Source organism: Phocoena sinus, chromosome 1 (genome assembly GCF_008692025.1).
Source record: "Phocoena sinus isolate mPhoSin1 chromosome 1, mPhoSin1.pri, whole genome shotgun sequence".
In the NCBI taxonomy this organism is placed as follows: domain Eukaryota; kingdom Metazoa; phylum Chordata; class Mammalia; order Artiodactyla; family Phocoenidae; genus Phocoena; species Phocoena sinus.
In genome coordinates this window covers 19,133,412-19,155,474 of record NC_045763.1, presented here as the reverse complement: position 1 = coordinate 19,155,474, position 22,063 = coordinate 19,133,412, and the positions used below count along the sequence as shown (strand labels likewise).

The 22,063-nt window shown below is 46.1% G+C and overlaps 1 protein-coding gene across 10 annotated transcripts in view; it reads right to left on the bottom strand.

The window, feature by feature from the left end:
• The window catches only part of NIPAL3 (NIPA like domain containing 3), a 52,651-nt gene that overhangs the window by 3,870 nt on the left and 26,718 nt on the right, over window positions 1-22,063 (bottom strand). For 6 of the 10 annotated variants that reach the window (XM_032628085.1, XM_032628118.1, XM_032628095.1 and 3 more), the window contains 7 exons: window positions 20,783-20,842; window positions 16,478-16,623; window positions 12,719-12,815; window positions 10,012-10,147; window positions 8,045-8,133; window positions 5,967-6,030; window positions 4,160-4,254 (listed from right to left, as the gene is read on the bottom strand). In XM_032628085.1, the coding sequence (XP_032483976.1) occupies window positions 4,160-4,254; window positions 5,967-6,030; window positions 8,045-8,133; window positions 10,012-10,147; window positions 12,719-12,815; window positions 16,478-16,623; window positions 20,783-20,842 (687 nt within the window). Of the gene's footprint in view, window positions 1-2,652; window positions 2,781-4,159; window positions 6,031-8,044; window positions 8,134-10,011; window positions 10,148-12,718; window positions 12,816-16,477; window positions 16,624-20,782; window positions 20,843-22,063 lie in introns of all 10 variants that reach the window. The other 4 variants (XR_004349338.1, XR_004349340.1, XR_004349343.1 and 1 more) reach the window with 4 other exon arrangements.

The window sequence follows — 22,063 nt, the reverse complement described above, 5'->3', positions numbered from 1 at the left end:
ATTATGCAGTGGGGCCAAAGGAGGCTGCATCTCATCCTCCTCTATCCCACCACAGACTAATCACATGTGCACTGTCAACTTCCTGAATGGTTTGGATTGAACAAAAAAAGAGCGCCCATAAATACACACTAGAAATATTATGGTTGCTAAGCAACAAAGGATGAATCTTCAGGAAATAAGCACACAGACCAGCCACTGTCAAAAGAAACCACTGGCTTAGAATGAGGTGGGAATGTCCGGGCCACAGGCCAAGTGGAGCCAGCACTGCGTTGGGAACGTGGTAGATGCCAACACTTTTCGCTGAATTAAATCAGGATCCAGAAAACTTCATTATACTGTTGAGAGAAGACGAAAACTTTTGTATCATGGATACATGATGGGGACACATGTATTATGATGCTCAGAGGGAGAGTCTTGACATTAACATCCCTGATCCACATATGGAGTGAGGTGCGATTTTGCTTATTACCTCTGGGCACATTGATGTCGGATTTCTACTTACATTTGAGGGCAAAGACTTTAGTCATTAATTCCTTTAAATGTAGTCTACAATTCCCCTAGTTAAGTAGGACCTGGCCTCCTCTGAGGCCAGTTCTTTTCCTGGTAGGGAATTAAGACCCTTCAAATTCTCTTGCCCCCTGGTTGAGTAATAAGAACACTGAATGCAAATTATCTTCCATGAAACCATGATGATAATAACAGCTGACAGCTGACTGCTTCCTATGCCTGACACACTGGGCTAAGTGCTTTAAATAGTAATAGTAACAACAACAGCAATAATGATAATGGCTGATGAGGACTGAGCATTTAGTTGGTGGCAGACACTGTTCTAGATAGTTATAAAGTTTTATCTCATTTGATTCGCACAACTATTGATTAGGAAAATGAGGCAGTTGGAAGTTAAGGAACTTGCCTGAGGTCGCCAAGCTAGCAAGTGGCAGCTCTGGGGTGCAGACTCAGGTGGTTTAAATTCTGAAGCCCACACTCTTAACCAGAATGCTGTGTGGGCTCCCTATAGACCTTAATCCCCCCAAATCCTATGACAGAAATATGCTACTATCCTCCTTTTCCAGAGAAGAACACAGAGATTCAGAGAAGTAAAGTAACTTGCTCAAGGACACACAGCTAATGAGAGACAGAGCTGGAATTTGACACCAAAGCCCATGCTCTTACCTACTCTGCAAATGGCCTGGGAAGACCCAATCTGTGGAAGGGCCTTTGCTTCCACATTGCACAAGCCTTGGCTGATGGGAATTTTTTTTTTTTTTTTGCAGTACGCGGGCCTCTCACTGTTGTGGCCTCTCCCGCTGCGGAGCACAGGCTCCGGACGCGCAGGCTCAGCGGCCATGGCTCACGGGCCCAGCCGCTCCGCGGCACGTGGGATCCTCCCGGACTGGGGCACGAACCCGTGTCCCCTGCATCGGCAGGCAGACTCTCAACCACTGCGCCACCAGGGAAGCCCGGCTGACGGGAATTTGAAGGGTACAGTTTAAGAGTCTGTGGTTTAGATTTTGGGGAGGGAATTGGGAGGAGATGAGGGGATGCCTATTCCTCAGGGAAGAGAGTTGGCTTACCAGGCATAGTTTAGCTTTGTCAACGTTCCCTAGCCAAAACCCACCAGGAATACACCTATAGTCTAACAAATTTGGGTTTCTTGACTCATTTCAGTGAAGGAGGTGTACGTCACGGGGAGCTGTTTCAGTAAGAGGGTATTAGAAGGACTTACTACAGAATTTGGGTTGTGTTAGGTGATTTCAGGAGGGTTTAAGGAAGCAGGGCTTTGCTTTGGATTAGATGCTGTCAGGAAGTGGGGATAATTCTATAACTGGGGATCTTAATGATTGTTATCTAGAAGGAAAGAAGACTAGATGGAGACTAAAGCTGTGATTGGTAAAGAAGCAGCAGTCACTCATGTGAGGGGGATGGTTGGTCTTTTTATGGTTTGGACAATGTTCATGTTTGTCTGTGTTTGGACATGACAATGGCATGGTCCTGTCTGTGTCTTGATCCATCACAGTCCCAGAATGACCTTGTGTGATGTTGATGTTCTGTGAAATGGTCTATGTTCAGCCAGGAACACCAAGGCCCAGCTGTGAGAGCCAGGCCAGCTGTTTTTCTCCTTCTCATTTTCTATAAGTCTTCCAGGTGCTAGAATTATTTCAAGCCTCTCCTAACTATGGCGTGTAGTTAATTTTCAGAGCTTGAATGCCTCTTGAACCGTGACTACTAGTTGGTTGTGAAGATATCAATCTGGTTAGACCCAAAGCCAGGGAGGTCCTGATGCTGACCAGGGAAACCAAGCAGCTGGAAAAGCGTCTCTGTTTAAGAGTTTTCTTCTTCTTATTTTACCTGCCATCAGGTCAACCAAGTGTTTGAAATTTTCACAGTCTTTTTTCAAGTAAAAACAAAGTGAAACCAAATTCAACCAGGCATCTACCAGGTCCCAGGCATTGTGCAAGGGCCCTTTAACATATTATCCCACTACCCTGGGAAAAGGAATCCCAATTTACAAGTGAGGGTCAGAGGCCTTGGGAGGTCCAGGCACACGCCCAAGGTCACTCAGCAGGTGGGTGGTTGAGAGCTGGGATTTGAATCCAGGTCATCTGAACTCCAAGCCCACGCTCAGCTTCAAAGCACAGAAGCCAGGCCTACTCAGAAGTCCTGATATGCCGCGGCATGAGGGCAGGTCTCCTTTCTCCAACATCCAACTTCCCACCGGTCACAAGGCACAAAGAGGAAGCGAGAGCCACGTCCACAAACAGATCACAGAACGCGGATACCTAAAATTACCTTAGGTTACCTTCTATCTTCTACCAGAAAACACATCTGCATATACGCAAATACTTATATAGATGTATACACATACACGGTTTATAAACACACAAACACACATGTACATACACATACTTGCACACACAGAGTTGACACCTCACCTATCTGGAATTCAGCTATCCAGCGCCCTCATCTATCCGGAACACAGCCGAGAAACAAGGAAGTAAGCAAAAAAGGCATCTGAGCAGCCAGATTAGATGTTTCAAAAGTCCATGCACTAAAGCTCATGCACTTAACTCGTAGGAGAAACCTTAAGGCCCCAACTCAGAGCTTATTTATTTTAATTTTATACATGATTCGAACAACTTGGGTCAAATGAGAAGATTGACACGGAGCTGCTATACACAGGCAGGCTGGTAACAGCAAGAATGACAGACAACAGCTTAATAGCAAGAGATGAAGAAATAATATAAAAAGTAGACACATAAACCCTGGGGCCATTTAAATCATGGGCACCTTGGTCAGCCCTGAGAACACACCTGCCTCCCGAGTACTTTATTAAGTAGTATTCTACTCCATCATTGTGACTGTCTTTTGTTCACAAGACTGTCTTAATGGAGGGTGGGAGATTATGCTTTGGAGAGAGTTCCATCTTATATATCTAAAATAAAAATTAAATTTGAGTTAAAGAGTGAAAGCTAGGGGCCGCTAGTATCCTATAGAATTTAGGTCAGCAAATCTAGATGGGGCTGCCCAACATCTTAACTTTCTCATCTGAATCCCTTGAGGCTGGAAAGTGCTCTCCAGTTCTCTACAAGCCCCATCACTCCCTTTTGTGCAGTACTCAGCTGATTCACACATTTTCGTTCCTGCCATTTGAACTTGTGCTTCTCAGTGTGAACCCTGAGCTCCCTGGGGAACTAGGCTCTCCAGAACAATCCACTCCCTTGTGGAATCTAAGGAGTGAGGTTGTGGTATTTGAATTTCATTCACCCTATTTTCCTTCCCCTCTCTGATCATTCCATTCCACTGAGATGAACTGGATTTTTCCTTTTGCAGGCATGAAGCCTGGGGCTGCAGATCAGAATTATATCCAGTGTGAATCAGAATTGTCTTTAAAAGATCCCCAAATTGACATGAGAACTGGCAAGATGTGCTCAAAACCAATCGAGGTGGCTCAGCCATTGCCTCCTCTCTTGCAAACTGAGATCAAACAAAAAACCAAAAAAACCACAAAAAAACAGAAAGAAAAAAAAGAGAGACAGTCACATCATAATAGCACAGCACACCTTCCCTGCACCAAACCCAGAGGCTGGTTGTGTCTTTTTAAACAGGAAGTAGCAGTCATTCTATGTGGATGGGCTGGCCAGCTGGATTTGAATGTTACCTGGCATGGCATCCATGGAAATGTAGGGCTCAAAGGGAATGGCCTTCTTCCTGTTACGTGTGATTAAGAAGACGCCCAAGAATGCGATGAGGCACCTGGCAAACACAGATGAAGAGAAACAAGGCCAGAGTGAGGTTGGGAGGGATGCTTTCAAACGTGAGTAATGGGAAAAAGGGGAAAACAGGGTGGCAGGCTGCGGAGGTGGGCTCACTGCTGAGCGGCCCTGAGAGGCGGCCGGGCCTGGGATCAGCAGGAAGCAGATGCGAGATAAATAATAACAGCCCGTGCAGCCCACACAAGCCTCAATCAGAACAAATCAGGCCATCCTTGGCCAAACCCTCACCTCCACTTACCCTGCATCTCAGCACCCTGCCTTTAAAGATTTTTTTTTAATTAAAAAGTTCTTTATGGCCTAAATTCAATCAATACTGGAGCAGAGAAAGTAAAAATTAGGAAGTCCCTGTACTCGCCCCCACTATAGGTGTATATTCTTCCAGAGTCTTTTTTTTGTTTTTCTCTTTTCTCCAGAGCTTAGCTAAACAAGCACACTTTCTAAAAACTGAGGCATAATTTACAGGCAATAAAACGCACAATCCCGATTAATCTTACCTGTGCACACACTCGTGGGATCACCACGCAGGTCAATAGAGGAGTCATTTCCATCCCTTACCCACAGAAAGTTTCCTGTGCCCCTTCCCCATTCATGCAGACCCTTCCCCAGAGGAAACCACTGTTCTGACGTCCACAGAATCGACTGGCCTGTTCTTCAACTTCTTGTGAGTTAAACAATGCAGCGTGTACTCTTCTTTGTCTGACTTCTTTCGCCTGATAAATGTTTTCAAGATGCATCCACTTCGTTGTGTGCATTAGTAGTTCATTATTTTTTTATTGTTGTGTGGAACGCATTATCTGATCCATTGTCTGAATATATCAGAACTTGTTTTCCACTCTCCTGTTGTATCCAGTTTGGGTATATAACGAATAAAGCTACTCTAAGTACTCATGTACAAGTCATTTTGTCAATATATATAACTAATTTCTTTTGGGTCTATATCTAGATGTGGAATTGCTGGCTCATAGGGTATACTATACATTTTAAAAAATGTAACTTTTTTCATTCAATGTATCCTAGACATGGTTCTACATCAGTACCAATAGACTGACCTCAATTTTTCAAAATGGCAGTATGGTACTTAATTATACGAAGATGTGTAATTTATTTAACCTGTATTTTACTGATGGGCATTTAGGTTGTTTCCAATTATTTGCTTATACAATTAATTTAAAAAATAACAAACACCCTCATACATGTGGCGTCACGTCCATCATTTACTTTTCCAAGATAAATGATTAGAAATGGAAAGCTGCATCAAGAAGCATGCTCATTTAAAAATTTCACTGTTATTGCCAAATTGTCCTCCCACATTAAAGAACTTCTCACACTGTGGCAGAGAGCTGGGCTCCTCATCCTCTTGCCAACACGGGACATTACCCCTCCTGTTAGGTTTTGCAAAATGATGGCATCTTGTTCAGCTTCAGTATCCATTTCTTTGATCTGAGGTGAGGTTGAGAGTCTTTCCTGCATCAAATTGTGATGTGTTCGAAATGACAAGGAGATTAAAGCCCAAAAGAGAAGAAAGGAAAAGTAAAGCCCTTTGGGGAATGAAACGCTCACCTCTGGGGACAAAGCTCCCACTGCCAGCTGCTCCTCTGGCTCTAAGGGACTGCCTGAGAGGCTGGAGCAGGGGGTAGGGAGAGAGGGGCAGCCTGCCTGGAATTCGGGGCCAGGGAGCAGGATGGGACTCACCCCAGTGCAAACATGCAGACGTGCAGCACGTCCTCCCCGAGGAAGTCCAGGTAGAAGGTGGCACCTGAGCAGCAAAGAATGGAAAATGCGGGTGAGCTGTTTTCAAATCACCTACCTGCCAGTCTGTTTAGGATCTGGCGAAGCTCCCTTCCCTACAGAATACCAAAGGGGTCCAAAATACTACGACTGCACCTAGTAAGAAATTAGCAGAATGGAATAAAAGCCATTTGGGGGGAATAGACTGTCTTCTCTTTCTCCCCCACCTAGGCCCCTCTTACCTCCATCTTTTGTTTCTTAACTTTTTATTTTGAGATAATATTAGATGCACAGAAAGAGTACGGAATTCCCATGTACCCTGTGCCCAGCTTCCCCCAGTGAAACGACACTATGAGCTAAACTAGAGACTTCCCAGTTTTTACACACTCCTCTCCCTCATCTTTCTTTCTTTTTCTTTTTTGTTAAGTTTTTATAGGAGTATAGTGGATTTACAATGTTGTGTTAGTTTCAGGTGTACAGCAAAGTGAATCAGTTATATATATACATGTATCCACTCTTTTTTAGATTCTTTTCCTATATAGGCCATTACAGAGTATTGAGTAGAGTCGCCTGTGCTATACAGCAGGTCCTTATTAGTTACCTATTTTATATATAGTAGTGTGTATATGCCAATCCCAATCTCCCAATTTATTCCTCCCCTCCCCTTTACCCCCTTGTAACCATAAGTTTGCTTTCTACATATGTAACTCTATTTCTATTTTGTAGATAAGTTCATTTGTACCTTTTATTTAGATTCCACATATAAGTGATATCATATGATATTTGTCTTTCACTGACTTAACTTCACTCAGTATGACAATCTCTAGGTCCATTCACGTTGCTGCAGGTGGCATTATTTCGTTCTTTTTTATGGCCGAGTAATATTCCACTGTATATATGTACCACATTTCCCCCCCATCTTTCTTAAGATGGAAAACCAAGGCTTCGTGGTTAAGCCGCCGGAGCTTTCTAACCTCATGAGACTGGCAGATGTCACACCCTGCAGTGTGGCAGTGCTACAGGCCTGCCGCCCTCACCCTGCAGCCAGCATCTGTCTGGACCCACTTCACACCCCACCACCCCAACCCCGCCCGGAGCTCCTGATTCCCTGCCTGACTGCGGACTCAACCACGGTGTTTCTATCCCTTTCAGTCTTGCCTGGACCGAAGCTGTTGACCATGACTTAAATCTCTGCATGAGGTTAGCTTTCTGGCTGCTCTGGGTCAAGCCCCGCTCAATTCCTGGTCCCGCTCACGGCACAGGCCCTGGCAGGCTGTGTGCCCTCTTGTTCTAACCTCTGTGAACACCAGTTTGGGCACCACTTGTCCAAACTGCAGTGCAAAATATATGGCTTTCCGGCCGGGCCTTCCTCAAAGGGAGGCACACTGGTTGTTACTGGTCTTTTTACTCTGAAAATCTTAGTCACCATTGCCATTTAAAAACAAACAAACAAAAAAAACCGACACACACACACACACACAAATATGCTTGCAGCCTCTGAAGCCACCTCAGAAAGAAAAAGAAAAAACATATAGGGGTGGAGTAGAAGAAAAGGGGAATGTAATAAAGATGATGATCACTTACTGAGCACGTGTTATGTACATACTCATGATCTCTAAAAATTATACAGAAGAAATATGTGGTCACTTGGCCCGTGGAGGCTGTGGAGTTAGCAGATGATGGTAAAAACTGTTAAAGAAACCTAACACAAGCAGTACAAAGTAGGGGACATGTGGACTATACATATTTCAATTCTAGGAGGAAAGTATTATTACTCCCATGTTATGAATGTGGAACTGAGGCTCAGAGAGGTGAAGTGATTTTCCTAGAGCTACACAGCTCCGTGTCTGTGCTGGGGTGCAAACCTAGGCCTCTCTGGCTCTAAATCCTGCGCTTTCCCCACAAAACCATCTACAACCGTGACAGGCAGAACAAGTCAGCAGAATTGGCCTTCTGACAGAGGCAGCGCCCCTTCCCTCCACACTGGGGTAACGTCCCTGCTGTCAAGGTAGAAGACAGAAATCTAGCAACCACACCCTTACCTGCTGTGATAGCCACGGTAGTGGATAGAATGTAGCCCACACTGGCAATCAGAGAGGAGTCATGCATCTGTGAGGCTTGACCTAAAAACCTTCAACACAAAAGCACTCTGGTCAGTGGGCTGTGGGGATGTCAAAAGGCCGAGGTGAAAGCCGATGACCGCAGGCTTGGTCTGAAAATACGAAGATGAGGCATGAAGGAATATTCCTTGGGATTATAAGGATGCCAGCCTTGTGTGTCTCCTGGGCTGGGGTCCACGCTTTGCTTCTATTCTTTCTCTGGACACACAGCCTGAGGCCCATCCCTCTCCCCGTCCAACACCTCTGACCACACAGTTCTTAGCACCGCAATGCCCTTCTCACCTCTGTGTCCCCTGCATCCCCTACCCACTAAAAAGCCATTCCTGGGCCCTTAACAGTCCAAGAAACTCCTGTAGCGCTTTTCACATCCTGCCTCATGTTGTAATTATTCTTTTAAACAAATTTTCTTCTTAATTCAACTCTCACTGCAATAAATATAGGAAAAAGAGAGAGTAAATTAGAGTCACTCCTAACCTCTCCACTGCGGATAAACACCCCATCATTTAGGAATATATTCTTTGTCTATTCTCTGCATAGCATTTTGGTTATTGTCGCAAAGTTCCTTACACCATAACACACTTCCCACCCAACTGTAATTGTCTGTTTACCCGGCTGTCCTCGGACCAGGGCTGTGAGCACCTTGAGTTCAGTGACTATCGCTCATGTCTCTGTGCGTGGAAGGCCCAGCACGGGCCCGGTACACAGCAGGCCTTGATGAATGTGTGATGTGTGAGTGAGAGGCTTCCCGAGGAGGGTGGGGCACCTGATCATCTTTATAAGCCCTGGAGGGCACAGCACAGAGCCTTGCATTGGACAGGGGCTCAGGGGTGATGACCAGAATCATTGGAGGAGGACTACATACTCAGCATAATAATAGTAACAAAAATCATAAAAGAAGCTACTATTTACTGGACGTTATCCTGGATCCTACTAGAGCCTGCTGCGACTCTGTTAGGTAGGGGCTGTTGCTATTGTCATTGCAGACGGGGAATCTGTGTCTTGGAGAAGCTGAGGAGCAGGCCTAGAGCAGAGGGGTGAGGGGCGCGGGACGGGGAGGGAGACAGACGCCGGGGTTCCAGTCTCAGCTCCGCCAGTTCCTGGCCTCTCGCAGCAGTTCCTTACATGCAAAATGAGGATATCATTGTTGTGGGGACCAAATGAATTCAAGTTCCTGTGAAGGCAGTGAGAGCACAGCTTACACTGGGCACCCAGGTGGCAGCGGTCACCGCTGTGTTCCCCGGAGGCACCGCTGGTGGATGGCGAGCCCCAGCGGCTAGAGTCCAGGGCCTGACCTGTCCGGGGTGAACCGGCCCCATGCACCACGCTGAAACCTGCACTGTCCACCCTCCGTCCCCAGGCAGGTTTGTCATATGCTCGCCCAGGCCCCCTGCTGGGCACCGGATCTCTGACGTGAGCAAGGCCCAGGCCTACCCTCAGAACTGCTGCTTCTGAGGCAGAAACCATCACCTTGCTCTTCTACTTGGACAGATTTCTTGAGGACAAGAAAGTTGGAGACAACTTTCTGTCTTCCACCAGGCAGACAAACAGGTGCCTCACGGGGACGGCACAGCTTCTTCTGAGGCCCCGGAAGTGGGCACCTGCCTTGGTCCAGATGGGAATCAAGGCTGCCCCTGATTGCGTGGTTCTCACATTTTGAGGCAGAGGGAAAAATACATCCACTCCAGGCTTTTCAAGCAGCACGGCACCCCTCCATGTGATAACTCAGCAAATTAGCGACCCCTCTCTCTCCACAGTGGATGCCAAACCCTGGCGACAGAACATTTGCATGTTCTACCTGCCCTACAGCTTCAAAAACAATGGTAATCAGGCCCAGAAGCTGGAAGAGACCTTCGTGGGGAAGCCCAGCAGGAAAAGAATCTGCAACTCACGCGGCTTGATAGATAGCAGTTGCCACCATGCACACGAACATCACGTAGAAGATGGGGTAGTCGAGCTGCAGGTTCCCCTGTATGGACAAGACGAGCATCCCGGCCACAGCCTTCACTGTCACCACGGTCATTGAGCCTGCAGAAGGTTAACGAGGATGTGTGGGAGCCTCAGAGACGTGGCGGGGGGCGGGGGGGGGGACAGTTTATAAATTCAAAGGACAAAGTGACCAAGATGCAGGGAACACGGGCAGAGCCCAGCCAGTGATTTACACAGTGAGAAGATCCTATTGGCATTGGTTCTTTTGTACCCTCCCGTGAAAGCAGAGAGGAAAGCAAAACTCCAAAGGGTATTTCCAAATGCCCTTCTAAACTCTACCAAGAAAGGGTAGTGAGTTCACTCTGAACTCCAGAGTGGCAGCACTGTGTCTGGAACACAATGCAAGGTCAAAACAATCGAATGTATAAATGAACTTCTTTTGAGTATCATTCTCACGGCAATCACAAGAAAAATGTGGTGTGTACAGAGCTCAGGCGTTTTTTGTGTTGTTTTTTTGGTCTTTTAAAATGCTTACTCACTGGTATTTTTAAAAACATTTCTTTAGACCGGAGGTCTCCACATGTTTTGGAATGTATACCCCTATGCATATGTATATACTTTTCAAATATATATACATTTATTTAAAAATTATAGTCATGTGACACTGTGCTTATATGGTATATACATCATAAAACGTGTAGGAAATATACTTAAAAGGCGGAGATAAAAATAAATACCAGTTCTAATATTTTTTCTTCCCATACACCCACCTCACTATGGAGACCACTGCTTTACCCAGCGCTGCAGAAACGACTTGTAACTCTAAACTGTTGGATTCCCCCTGCCACAGCGGGAATTAAAAGGAACTCCCAAGTATGGTACAAATGAAGTTCCTTGTTCTGGCTGAAATGCTTTGCTTTCCTATTTTTCTCAGCGTCTGCTCATTTTGCCTTCTCCTGCCAACAGCCCAGCAGACACAGTGGCTTCTGGGCTCCTCAGCTACTTAGACTACAGTTTTCAAACATCGGCAGGCAGTTAAGTCAAGCACTTTCTCCAGGCTGTCCTTGTTGGTGAGGAGGGGGCAGAAAGGAATTGGCCAACGTGCCTCAGAACCTTCTGACCTTCCACCTCACCAGGAGAGAACGTTTTGGGACCGTGATCTTCCAATCCACTTTGCAAACAAAATCATCAAGGAACGGACCACTGAGTCATGCTGCCACAGGAATGAACCTCTACAACATCATGCTCAGTGAAAGAGGCCAGGGACAAACAGCCACATGGTGTACGGTTCCGTTTATGTAATACGTCCAGAAAGGCAAATCCATAGAGACAGAAAGTAGATTAGTGATTGGCCAGGGCCTGGGAGGATGGAAAAATGGGGAGTGACTGCTAGTGGGCACAGGGTTTCTTTTTAGGGTGACAAAAATGTTCTGAAATTTGATTATGATGATGGTTGTATCCTCTATGAATATATTAAAAATCACTGAATTGTAGGGGCTTCCCTGGTGGCGCAGTGGTTGAGAGTCCACCTGCCGATGCGGGAGACACCGGTTCGTGCCCCGGTCTGGGAAGATCCCACATGCCGCGGAGCGGCTGGGCCCGTGAGCCATGGCCGCTGAGCCTGCGCGTCCGGAGCCTGTGCTCCGCAACGGGAGAGGCCACAACAGTGAGAGGCCCGCGTACCGCAAAAAAAAAAAAAAAAAAAAAAAATCAATGAATTGTATACTTTAAACAGGTGAGCTTTACGGTATGTAAACTATATCTCGGTAAAGCTGTTAAAAACAAAAAAATGGAGCCCTGTCCTATGATGACATATCTGTGTGTTTTATGGCCTGTCACTGGAATGGGGGCTTGCTGTCAGAAGGACAGAAGGAAACAACACACACTGGGGACCGGTGCTCATCTCATTTAATCGCCTCTCCCCCCGAGATCTCGGTGTTCTCTTAGGCCCATTTTTAGAGGACACAGTGGCTGACACAGGGACAGTCACTAGGAGGTAGCGGCAGGGCCGCACCCACCTCTCCCTCTCCAGGAAGAGGGGGTGCTTCTCACAGCTCTACATAGTAAATCTAACTCTATGTGGGGTTAGAACCTTGCCCCAATCTGATTTAGGAGCCATTTCCCCCATTGCACCCATGCCTTTAAAAGGAAAAAAAAAAAAAAGATAGCAAAATCAAAATCAATTCTTGCCTTTGAATCCAGAATTAAGTCTTAACCTCTGATAGGTCTTACACGGACCCTTAGGGGCTCACTTGTTGGAACCTGTTCCACCACTGACTTCTCTGAAATAAACTCTTAACCCCCCACCCCTACCCTTACTCTGCTTTCTTCTTCGTCATTGTAATTGTCACTGCCCAAACTTATACTATCTATGTATTTGTCAACTCGTTTACTGTCATTTCCTCCCTCTCGAATGGGTGGCACCCTGAGGGGACGGGTGTCTGTCTGGCTCAAGAACACCGAATGCCGTCAGCAGCACGATGGAACTGACAAGGCCTGCGTCCGGTTAGCAGGGACCCAGCTCCTGCAGCCGCCGATGCAGAGGGACCAGCCTGAGCCGGCCTCCAGCAGCTCCTGAGTCCAGATGCCACAGCTCAGTAAACAAAACCCACATTTCCTTTTGGTGCTACTTAGTGGTGGCAAAACTCAATCCCCAGGACCCTCACTTACCAAGTAACGCCACCAAGAGGAGAATCACAACAATGTTGTTGGCGTTCCTCTCCTTGTAGAAGTACAGCAGCAAGCAGAAGAGAATGATCTCCACGAGCTACAGAGAGCAGCGGGGGGGGGGGGGGAGGAGGTCAGCGGGGGCCACAGGCAAGACCAGGAGACCCTGGAGGGCTGGGCTGGAGTTTCTGCCGCTGATTGCATCAGTCACAGGCCCTCAGAGTTGAAAGGGAATTGAAACAGCCAGTATTTCCCAAACTGCTGATACACATCCTGCAGGAAAGCAGGGAACGCTGAATCTCTCTACTCCCAATACTGAGGAGCAGTTCACCTCGCGGTGAGGCTCCGAGGGTGCTGGGCTGGCCTCAGGTCCCCCTGTCTTGGATGGTCAAGATTCATCAGGCTGAGCTGGTGTCCCATTTCACTGCTCCATGGTAACCCCCACTAAAACTGGGAGTTGGTTAAAGAGGGAGCTGCTTGTTCGGTGAGGAGAAGAGCTCTTGGTTAAGTATATAAGTATATATACCACTTGCCTGCTAACCAAGCCTCCACTGCGTGCAGCTTGGTAGAGTCGGAAAAAAGAGGACTTCTGGAGTCAGGGAAGCCCAGTTATGAGGCCTTCTAAACTAGTTGTGTGACCTTAGGCAGGTCACTTAAGTTCTCTAAACCTCAGTTACCTCCTTTGTGAAACAGGGATAAGTGTTCTTAACTTAGAGGGCCACGATCACAGCTTATACTTAGTGAACTCATAAATCTGCCAGGCTCTATTCTAAGCATTTTATCTTTACTCAACTCACTAAATCAGCATAATAATTCTATGAAGAATCTCAAGCCAGCAAAAGGCAGAGCTGGGATTTGAACCCGGATAGTCTGGCTCCAGGGCCCATGCGCTTTCCCACTAGGCTACACTGCCTGCAGATGGGGGCCCAGTGCCTGGTGTTCAGAAGGTGCTCCATCAGTAGAATCTTACTAGACAACAGCAAGTTTGAAAACTCTGAAGTTTGAGAAGTTCCCCGCCTTTGCAGCAACAGCTTGTCCTTTCTATTCCTTAAAGGTCCAGACATCTGGCAATACTTTCCCAAGGAGTGAAGCCAGCCCCAGCCCCCAGCAAAACTAAAGCAATGGCTCAGCTCTGTTTGCCTATCCCAACCTCCTACCGAAGTTCATTTATCACAAAAACCAACGCAGAAACATTAATGGGCATTTTAAAAAGAAAAAAATTGTTAAATTCCTCAGAATTAGAGATCATAAAACACAGCTGCGTTCATTTTCCTGTTTCTTCCTGTCTTTGTCACAGTGAATACATATTTTATCTACTTGTCATCACAGTCAAAGCACAGTTTTGTGCTGGGCCGTTGTGAGTTACCGTAAACAATTTTCATGTTTTATGAAGTTGTCATCATTATCTTTAATTGTTGCAAAATACGCCATCAAGCAGATGTACAGTTACTCATCAACATTCCCAACTGATGTGCATACATTTGGGCAGGGGGGGTGGGAGTGGCCGATCTCCCCACCGTTCTTCATGATGCCTAAACGCACGCTGGGAGAGCACTTGGCGTTCTATCGTGAGATGGCTGTATATGTGTTGGTGCCTCCTGATGGACCATGAGTTCTGTCAGCCCGTCTCGTTTAGCTTTTATACCCATAGTGTCTGGCACATAGCAGACACTCAATAAATATTTATTGAATTTGATTTGGCCAAATCTTTCCAGCTGGCAGCACTGCCCCACAGTGACGACGGAGGAAGCCAAACTGAATTGGTCACTGAGCATCCGTCACGTGCCGGGTGGACCTGACAGCCACCCTGGGTCCAGGGACCCCGCCAGTTAACGTACAGAGAAGGAGGCAGAGCATGCAGCTAAGTGCCTTGGTTACGGCCACACAGCATGCAATGGACTCGAGCCCAGGACTCTCTGAAAGAGAAGCCTGTGTTCTGGGGTTAAGCTTTTCCTGAAGAGGTGGGTCTCTGGCTCTGCCCGGCAGACACTTCTCCATGCCTACAGGTCAACGCTGGGGCTGGCTGGCGCTAGGGAGATGACACAGCCCCAACCTTGGGGGAATCTATCATCTGCCTCACGGGCAATCTGAGGAAAAAGGACGTTCGGGGCCTCTACAGCAGGCCCAGGCTGCTCGAGTCAAGGCAAAACAGTGAACACCTTCGTTAGTAGGCTGTGGTGACACGTGAGGCCAGCCAGGCAGGCAGGCTTCAGGTCCAGCTCGGCTCTCACGGGACTCTGAGCAAGTTTGCTAACCCTGAGATCCAGTTTTCTCATCCATAAAATGGGGAGAAAAACACCTATGTTATAGGACTATCAAGGGAGTCTGAGATGTGATGAAACAAATTTTCACACATTGAGGTCTAGGGAAGTCATTCTGGCTTATACATGATTTAACTCAGATTTTATGCTAACAGGGACTTCCCTGGTGGTGCAGTGGATGAGACTCTGAGCTCCCAATGCAGGGGACCCGGGTTCGACCCCTGGTCAGGGAACTAGATCCCACAAGCATGCCTCAACTTAAGAGTTTGCATGCCACAACTAATGAGCCCGCCTGCCACAACTAAGACCTGGTGCAACCAAGTAAATAAATAAATAAATAAATATGGGGGGGGAAAAAAGATTAAAATGGAGAAATTTTAAAAAAAATTTTATGTTAACTGAAGTGGCCTATTTGTGGCCTGTCAAACATACATTGTACACCTGCTTTAATTATTAAAGAAAAGGGTACACTGACCAGAAGTAAAGAATGTTCACATTAAAAATAAATATTGAATGCCTCCCTTCATGGGATGTCAATGCTAGTACCCCTGCGATGATAAGATTCCCTTCCCAGGTACCAAGGACAAACCGACTTGCTGTGTACATGCTGATCTGTTTTTTGTTGTTGTTGTTTTATATCTTTAAGGAATGTATCCCTGACTTGTTTAAAGTTCTTTGACCTGAGAAGATATAAATCTGTGCTGAAAACCATGCTTCTCCAGAGCAGTTCCTCAGAGTTATCTGAGAGGCTGTCTCCCAGGCTATAGTCCTCAGTTTGGCTCAAATAAAACTCCTCTGTTTACTCGTTATTTTTGTTGATAGATAATACATTAAAAAGTGTTTAACATGGTGCAGGGGGAGCAGGAATAAGCTTTACCAAATACCTTAGATGTTTTCCTTGATTAGTCTATTTCTAATCAAGTTAGATTACAATTAGACAATTGTAATCTATTTGTAACCTTGATTAGTTCTGGTTGGGGGTTTAGGAGATAAAGTCTGCAGTGTCTCCCGTGTTTCTATCAGCTTCTATCAGCTGTGTGATAGCGGGCAAAAATATATATATAACATTCTTTAACTGTTAAAAATTTTAACTTTTTTTCTTACCATAACAGTTTTAAATGCTCACTGTAGAAATTTTGGGTAATATGTAAAGACGAAGGTGAAATAAAAACACAATCATAATTCCATCTCTCAGAGACAACTACTGACGGAGTTTCTGTTTTTCTATCCAATCTTTTACAGGTAACGTACAGACCTACAAATACCTCTAAAAAACTCAAGTTATCATACTATACATGCAGTTTTAGACATTACTCAGGACACAAGTGAAAAAAAGCACTTCCCCAGGAACTACGTGCTCTCTGCGAGCGTGGTGTTCGGCGCTGTGAAATACATCATGATTCCCATGAACCCCGTCTTGCTGGGAATTTGGGTTTCTGGTTTCTAGGACTCCATCCCCACCCCCATCATCTCAGGTGGAAGGACCGGAGGCTTCTCTCACCATGTACAGGAGAAAAGGCCAGCTCACAAGATGTCTGATGATGTTCTCGCCTGTCATCTTCTCGTGACTGTTGGGTGCGAATGTCACCAGCAAGTAGGTGCCCACGATGGCCAGACCGCAGCCAACGAAGGATAAGATGTAGCGCCCTGCAGGGAGAGGGAGGCCATCACAGGGCTTACTGCAAGCGCCCGCCCCAGGCCAGCATGTGTCTTTAGGGTAACATATGGGGACCTGCTATTGCTTGAATTTTGGGTTTTTCTTTACTTGAAAAAAAAAGAGTATCTTCATGAATGTCGTTTTTTTTTTCTACTTTTTTGGCCACGCCTCAAGGCATGCAGGAACTTGGTTCTCCCACCAGCAATCAAACCCGTGCCCCCTGCAGAGGAAGTGTGGTGTCTTAACCACTGGGCCACCAGGGAAGTCCCCTGAATGTCATTTTTTAAAGATACATTTAGTGTTAAAAAATTTTTTTAGGGGCTTCCCTGGTGGCGCAGTGGTTGAGAGTCCGCCTGCCGATGCAGGGCACGCGGGTTCGTGCCCCGGTCCGGGAGGATCCCACATGCCGCGAAGTGGCTGGGCCCGTGAGCCATGGCCGCTGGGCCTGCGCGTCCGGAGCCTGTGCTCCGCAACAGGAGACGCCACAATAGTGAGAGGCCCGCGTACCGCAAAAAAAAAAAAAAAAAAAAAATTTTTTTAATAAGATAGCATGCATACAAAAAAGTGCTCGATGAATTCTCACCCACGTAACCAGCACCCAGGTCGAGAAAGGGAACATTTGTAGGACCCCCCAAATCCCCACTCATGTCCCCTTCCAATCACTAGCCCCCACCCCCAGGGCAACACTTTGACTCCTACCGGCACTGACCATTTTCCTGGGTTTGTACTTTATATCAATGGATTCGTACAGTACGTTTTCTTGTGTCTGGGTTCATGCAAGACTATGTTTGTGAGATTCATCCGTATCCTGGCATGTGGCGGTAGTTTCCTCATTCTCACTGCTGTACGGTGGTCCATGTGTGAATACCATACAATTTATCATTTCTACTGCTGATAGGCATTTAAGTAGTCTCCAGTCTTGGGTTATAACAAATCACGTTGCTACAAACATTCTTGTGCATGTCATTTGGAAAACATATGCGTGTAGTTCTATTGGGTACAAAACTAGGAGTGGAATTCGTGGTCATGGGAGATGTAGATGTCCAGTTTAGTAGGTACTGTCGAATGGTTTTCCAAAGTGGCTGTACGAATTTACACTCCCACCAGTAGCGTATGAGCAAAACTGCGTATTTTTTCTTCATTTTAGCCGTTCTAGTATTGCACTCTGGTTTTAATATGCATTTTACAAGGAACATTCTAAAGCTAGATGGGCTAGATGAAAACAAAAAAACAAAAAAACCTCAAAAGCAAACCTTCAGAGCCTACGGTATGCCTTTGAAAAACTGTCTCAGCCTCTCCCAATTGGCTATTTAACCTACTCCCAAGGGAACTATCTAAATACCACCAACACTCTACTCCACAGACCTGTCAGATACTGTTGGTGGCCCAGGAGGCATGCTCCTGGGTGAAGGACCAGAGTCTCCTGACTCTTCCCCAGGGTCCTGTCACACTCCAATTGAACCCTGTGGGGTTGGTGAAAAGCCTCTGGTTGAAGTTGAGTGAACCCAGCCCCATGCAAGCTGAAAAGGGCTGTGAGTTCTGAGCTGCACATATTGTGACCACAGGCTTCTGGATTTTTCTGTGATAGAATTAACTCTACCTGTTTCATTTCACTATCTCGAGGAAATGTGATACCATATTAAATGTCCTTTATTTTCATTCTAGGCCTCAAAAGGTGTTCAAAAACCAGTTGTTCAATTGCTCAGCGAATGAATGAACCATGGTTAAACTCAACATGGTAAGTTCTGTGCAAGTCTATTGTCTTAAGTTCTCCATAAGCAGGGACAGGTCTTACTCATCAATATGCCTGCGTTGTCCAGCAAAGGTCTAGCACTGGGTGAATGTTTGCTGAACTTAATAGAACTCTAAGCAGGGCAGCCAGGTACAGTTGTGCAGGTTGCTCACTGCACAAGGGCAGTGAAGAGGGCTAAAATCTAGCCCATGCTCTGCTCACCAAGGCATTTGCCCACAGAACTATAGATGCCCAGAGGGGCATCTTTTTCTAATTCACATAGGGCATGCCTCTCATTCCAGGACCACCTAGCATGACCCTGGAAGGGACATAAACCTCTACACTGATCTCAGAACCAGCCCAGCCCCGCCCCTCCCCCAGCAGAATTACTACAAATCATTCTGAGTCTTTTGGTCTTTGTGGCATCATTTGTTTGCTGAGCAGTAGTTCTGCTTTTTTCAGTGTAAGATTCTTTTCTTTTTCCAGCTCCTGGTCCAATCTTGCTGTTACTCTACACCAATGATTCAGAACAGTGGTTCCCAAATGTGGCTGTGTGTCTGCAGCATCTTGGGAGCTTCTTCTCCCTGACATTTTGTGTTTAAAAACTTTCAGACACAAGGACTTCCCTGGTGGTGCAGTGGTTAAGAATCCGCCTGCCAATGCAGGGGACACGGGTTTGAGCCCTGGTCCGGGAAGATCCCACACGCTGTGAAGCAACTAAGCCCGTGCACCACAACTACTAAGCCTGAGCTCTACAGCCCGCGAGCTACAATTACTGAGCCCGCGTGCCGCAACTACTGAAGGCTGCGTGCCTAGAGCCCGTGCTCCACAATAAGAGAAGCCACTGCCGTAAGAAGCCCGCTCGCCGCAGCTGAAGAAAGCCCACGCACAGCAACGAAGACCCAACACAGCCAAAAACAAATAAATAAAAATAAATTTATATTTAAAGAATCTTTAATAGTAAGCACCCATAGTCCCACCACCTAGATGCTACACTGACATTTTATTATACTTGCTTTATCCCATATCGCGATCCGTTTTCTTCATCCCTCCACTCCTTCATCAAGCCAGGTTCTTTTTGGATACATTTCAAAGCAAGTTGCAGACTAATATACTTCACCCTGGGGAGCTTTATGAGAATGCAAATGCCCAGGCCCCAGCCCAGATTTAAAGTCTCTGGGGATAGAGCCTGGACCCACCATCATGTCACTCCTTAACTCCTTAGCATGGCTCGTAAGCCCCTGCATCATCCAGTTCCTCCATGCCTCCTTGCTCTCACATCCTGTTTCCTCCTTTACTCATCACCCTCCAGCTACACTGGCCTTACTGATACCGGACACGCCAAGCTTATTCCTGCCTCAGGGCCTTTGCACCTGCTGCTCCTTCTACATGGGACACTGCCCACAGACCTTGGCATTGGTAGTCTCCTTAGTATCAGTTAGGTCTGGGCCCCACCTCTTCAGAGAGTCTAACCCTGACCAGTCTAGGAAAAGCATCCCCACATCCCCAGTGCCCCAACAAAAAGCATTCTATTTTCTCTGAAGCACTCGCTAAGATCTAGAATTGTTTTCTTTGGTTAGTTATATAGTTAACTTGTTTACTGTATGTTCTTCCCTCCAACACACATATACATTAGACGGTAACCTCCATGAGAGTAGGATCCTCATCTGTCCTACTGCTATATCTCCAGCACCTACAACAGAGGGTGGCACTCAGTAGGTAATTTCTTCCCCACTCCTTGGGTTTCTATGTGGAGGAAGCTCCAATGGACCGACACTTCTGCCTCTTGCACCATTGGTCTGCATTTCTCGACCGAAATGGAGTTAATCTATCGAAAGAATTTAAACACTCAGGTTTTGATCTTTTTTTCTCCCTTCTCTGTCCCAGGATATGTACGGCAGTAATTCTGGATAAGTGTTCCATTCTGTAAACCCAAATATTTCCTTGGGAGACTGGCCCAAGGTCTAGCTGTGGGCTGGAGCGCACTGCGGGGAGAGCGTTAGCAAGTTCACGTGGCTGCATGTTCTAATCTAGCTTTTATTAGTAATAAAGCATAACTTCTGATCTCCTGTGTTTGACTTCCTTATTTAGTTCTCACTGTTTTAAAACTCAGTTAGGGAAAGAGGGTGCCTTTTCCTGGGCCTCCTAAAATCCCAGCAATAGATGTTCAATAAATATTGATTGAATGGAATAAATGAAAGCCCATTTTAAAAAGTTGCATAGATGGTTCTGATGCGTAGCCAAGTTTGGGAACCACTGATTAAAAAACCCAGCTCTCAGGAGCCTGATGAGGGTGGGATACAGAACCACACAGGGGAGAAGGAGACAAATGATCTCTACGTTGGGGTGAGCTGGTTTCACAATGAAAAACAGCACAAGCATGAAATTAAGAACAGAGCTCCAATCCACGAACTTACTCAGAAAGTCTTTAGGTTTCCATTTTTCTTTGATGAATATGATTCCTATGATGGCGCTGGCTATAAAAAAAAAAAGCACAGGGAGAAGAGCGTTGAGGCTGCCATCAGTCAAATGGAGTCCCTTTGCCAGTGCCCTCTGGGTTGGCTCATTTGCGCTGGAGCTTGCCTAAGCTCTCACTCATGCTCCCAAGAGCTGTCTCTTGTTATTAGAAACAGAGGCTCCTCTCTGAGCCTCCCTGAGGATTTCCTACAAGGAACACCGGGGGTTGAATACTTGCTGTGTGACAGGCAACTTACACAAGTTGTTTCTGGCGTGTTTGCTCTTTGAGGTGGGCACTGTTATGATTCCATGTGGAAAATGGGGACACTGAAGCTGAGAGAGGGAAAGGACCCGCTCAAGACCATGCAGCTGGCGAGGAAAGGCTGGGCTCAAACCCAGGACTGTTGGGCGCCAGGGCTCTTGCTCCTTCAGAAGGCAATGCCTACCTCTGACATTTCCCCCCTGGTTCTTCCACGTTTGCAGATGTACTCAAACTTTCTTGTGACTGTCCTAAAGGATGGGGCTGGCATTCACCGTGAAAAGACCAGGGTTACTATCTCAGGTCTGCCTCCTCTGGCTGGGTAACCTGGGTAGGTCACTTCACCTGAGAGTCAGTCTCCTAGTCTCTGAATTCGTGTGCTGGATCCAGCCTTCACCAGCTTGCTGAGGGTTAATAGTCAGGAAACCGTTGGTAGCTTGGAATCAGCGACAGTGTGGGTATTTACACCCTTTACATCAGAAACATTAAAAATCAGGTCTTCTTTTTCTTCCACTTTTCTGTCCCTTCCCTTCTTCCCTCCCTCCCTCCACCTCCTCTTTCTTTTCTTTTTCTTCTTCTCTCATTCTCTCGAGTTGGTTTATCAGCATATCACTGAAAATACCTACTTCTCAGAGTCATAGAGGTAATTAAATGAGATAATATATGCAAATCACTTAGTACATGCTCAATAACTGAGTAATTATTATTATTATTATTAAAGTACCTGGAACAGTAACTAGTAATAGGTACCCAATAAATGGTGATTATTATTTTAATATTTATTTTTAATATTATTTTTCACTTGGTGACTTAAGAAACTCTAAGAGCCCCTTAATTTCTAGGGGATGATATGTGAAGTCCCATCATTATAATTCAGCCCATTTTTAAGAATTTGGTTATTTGATCCTTATTAAAATTCAAAGACTAAGATTTAAAGTACTTAGTCATTCAGTCACATATTCCTCATTGTCAATAAAGGTTC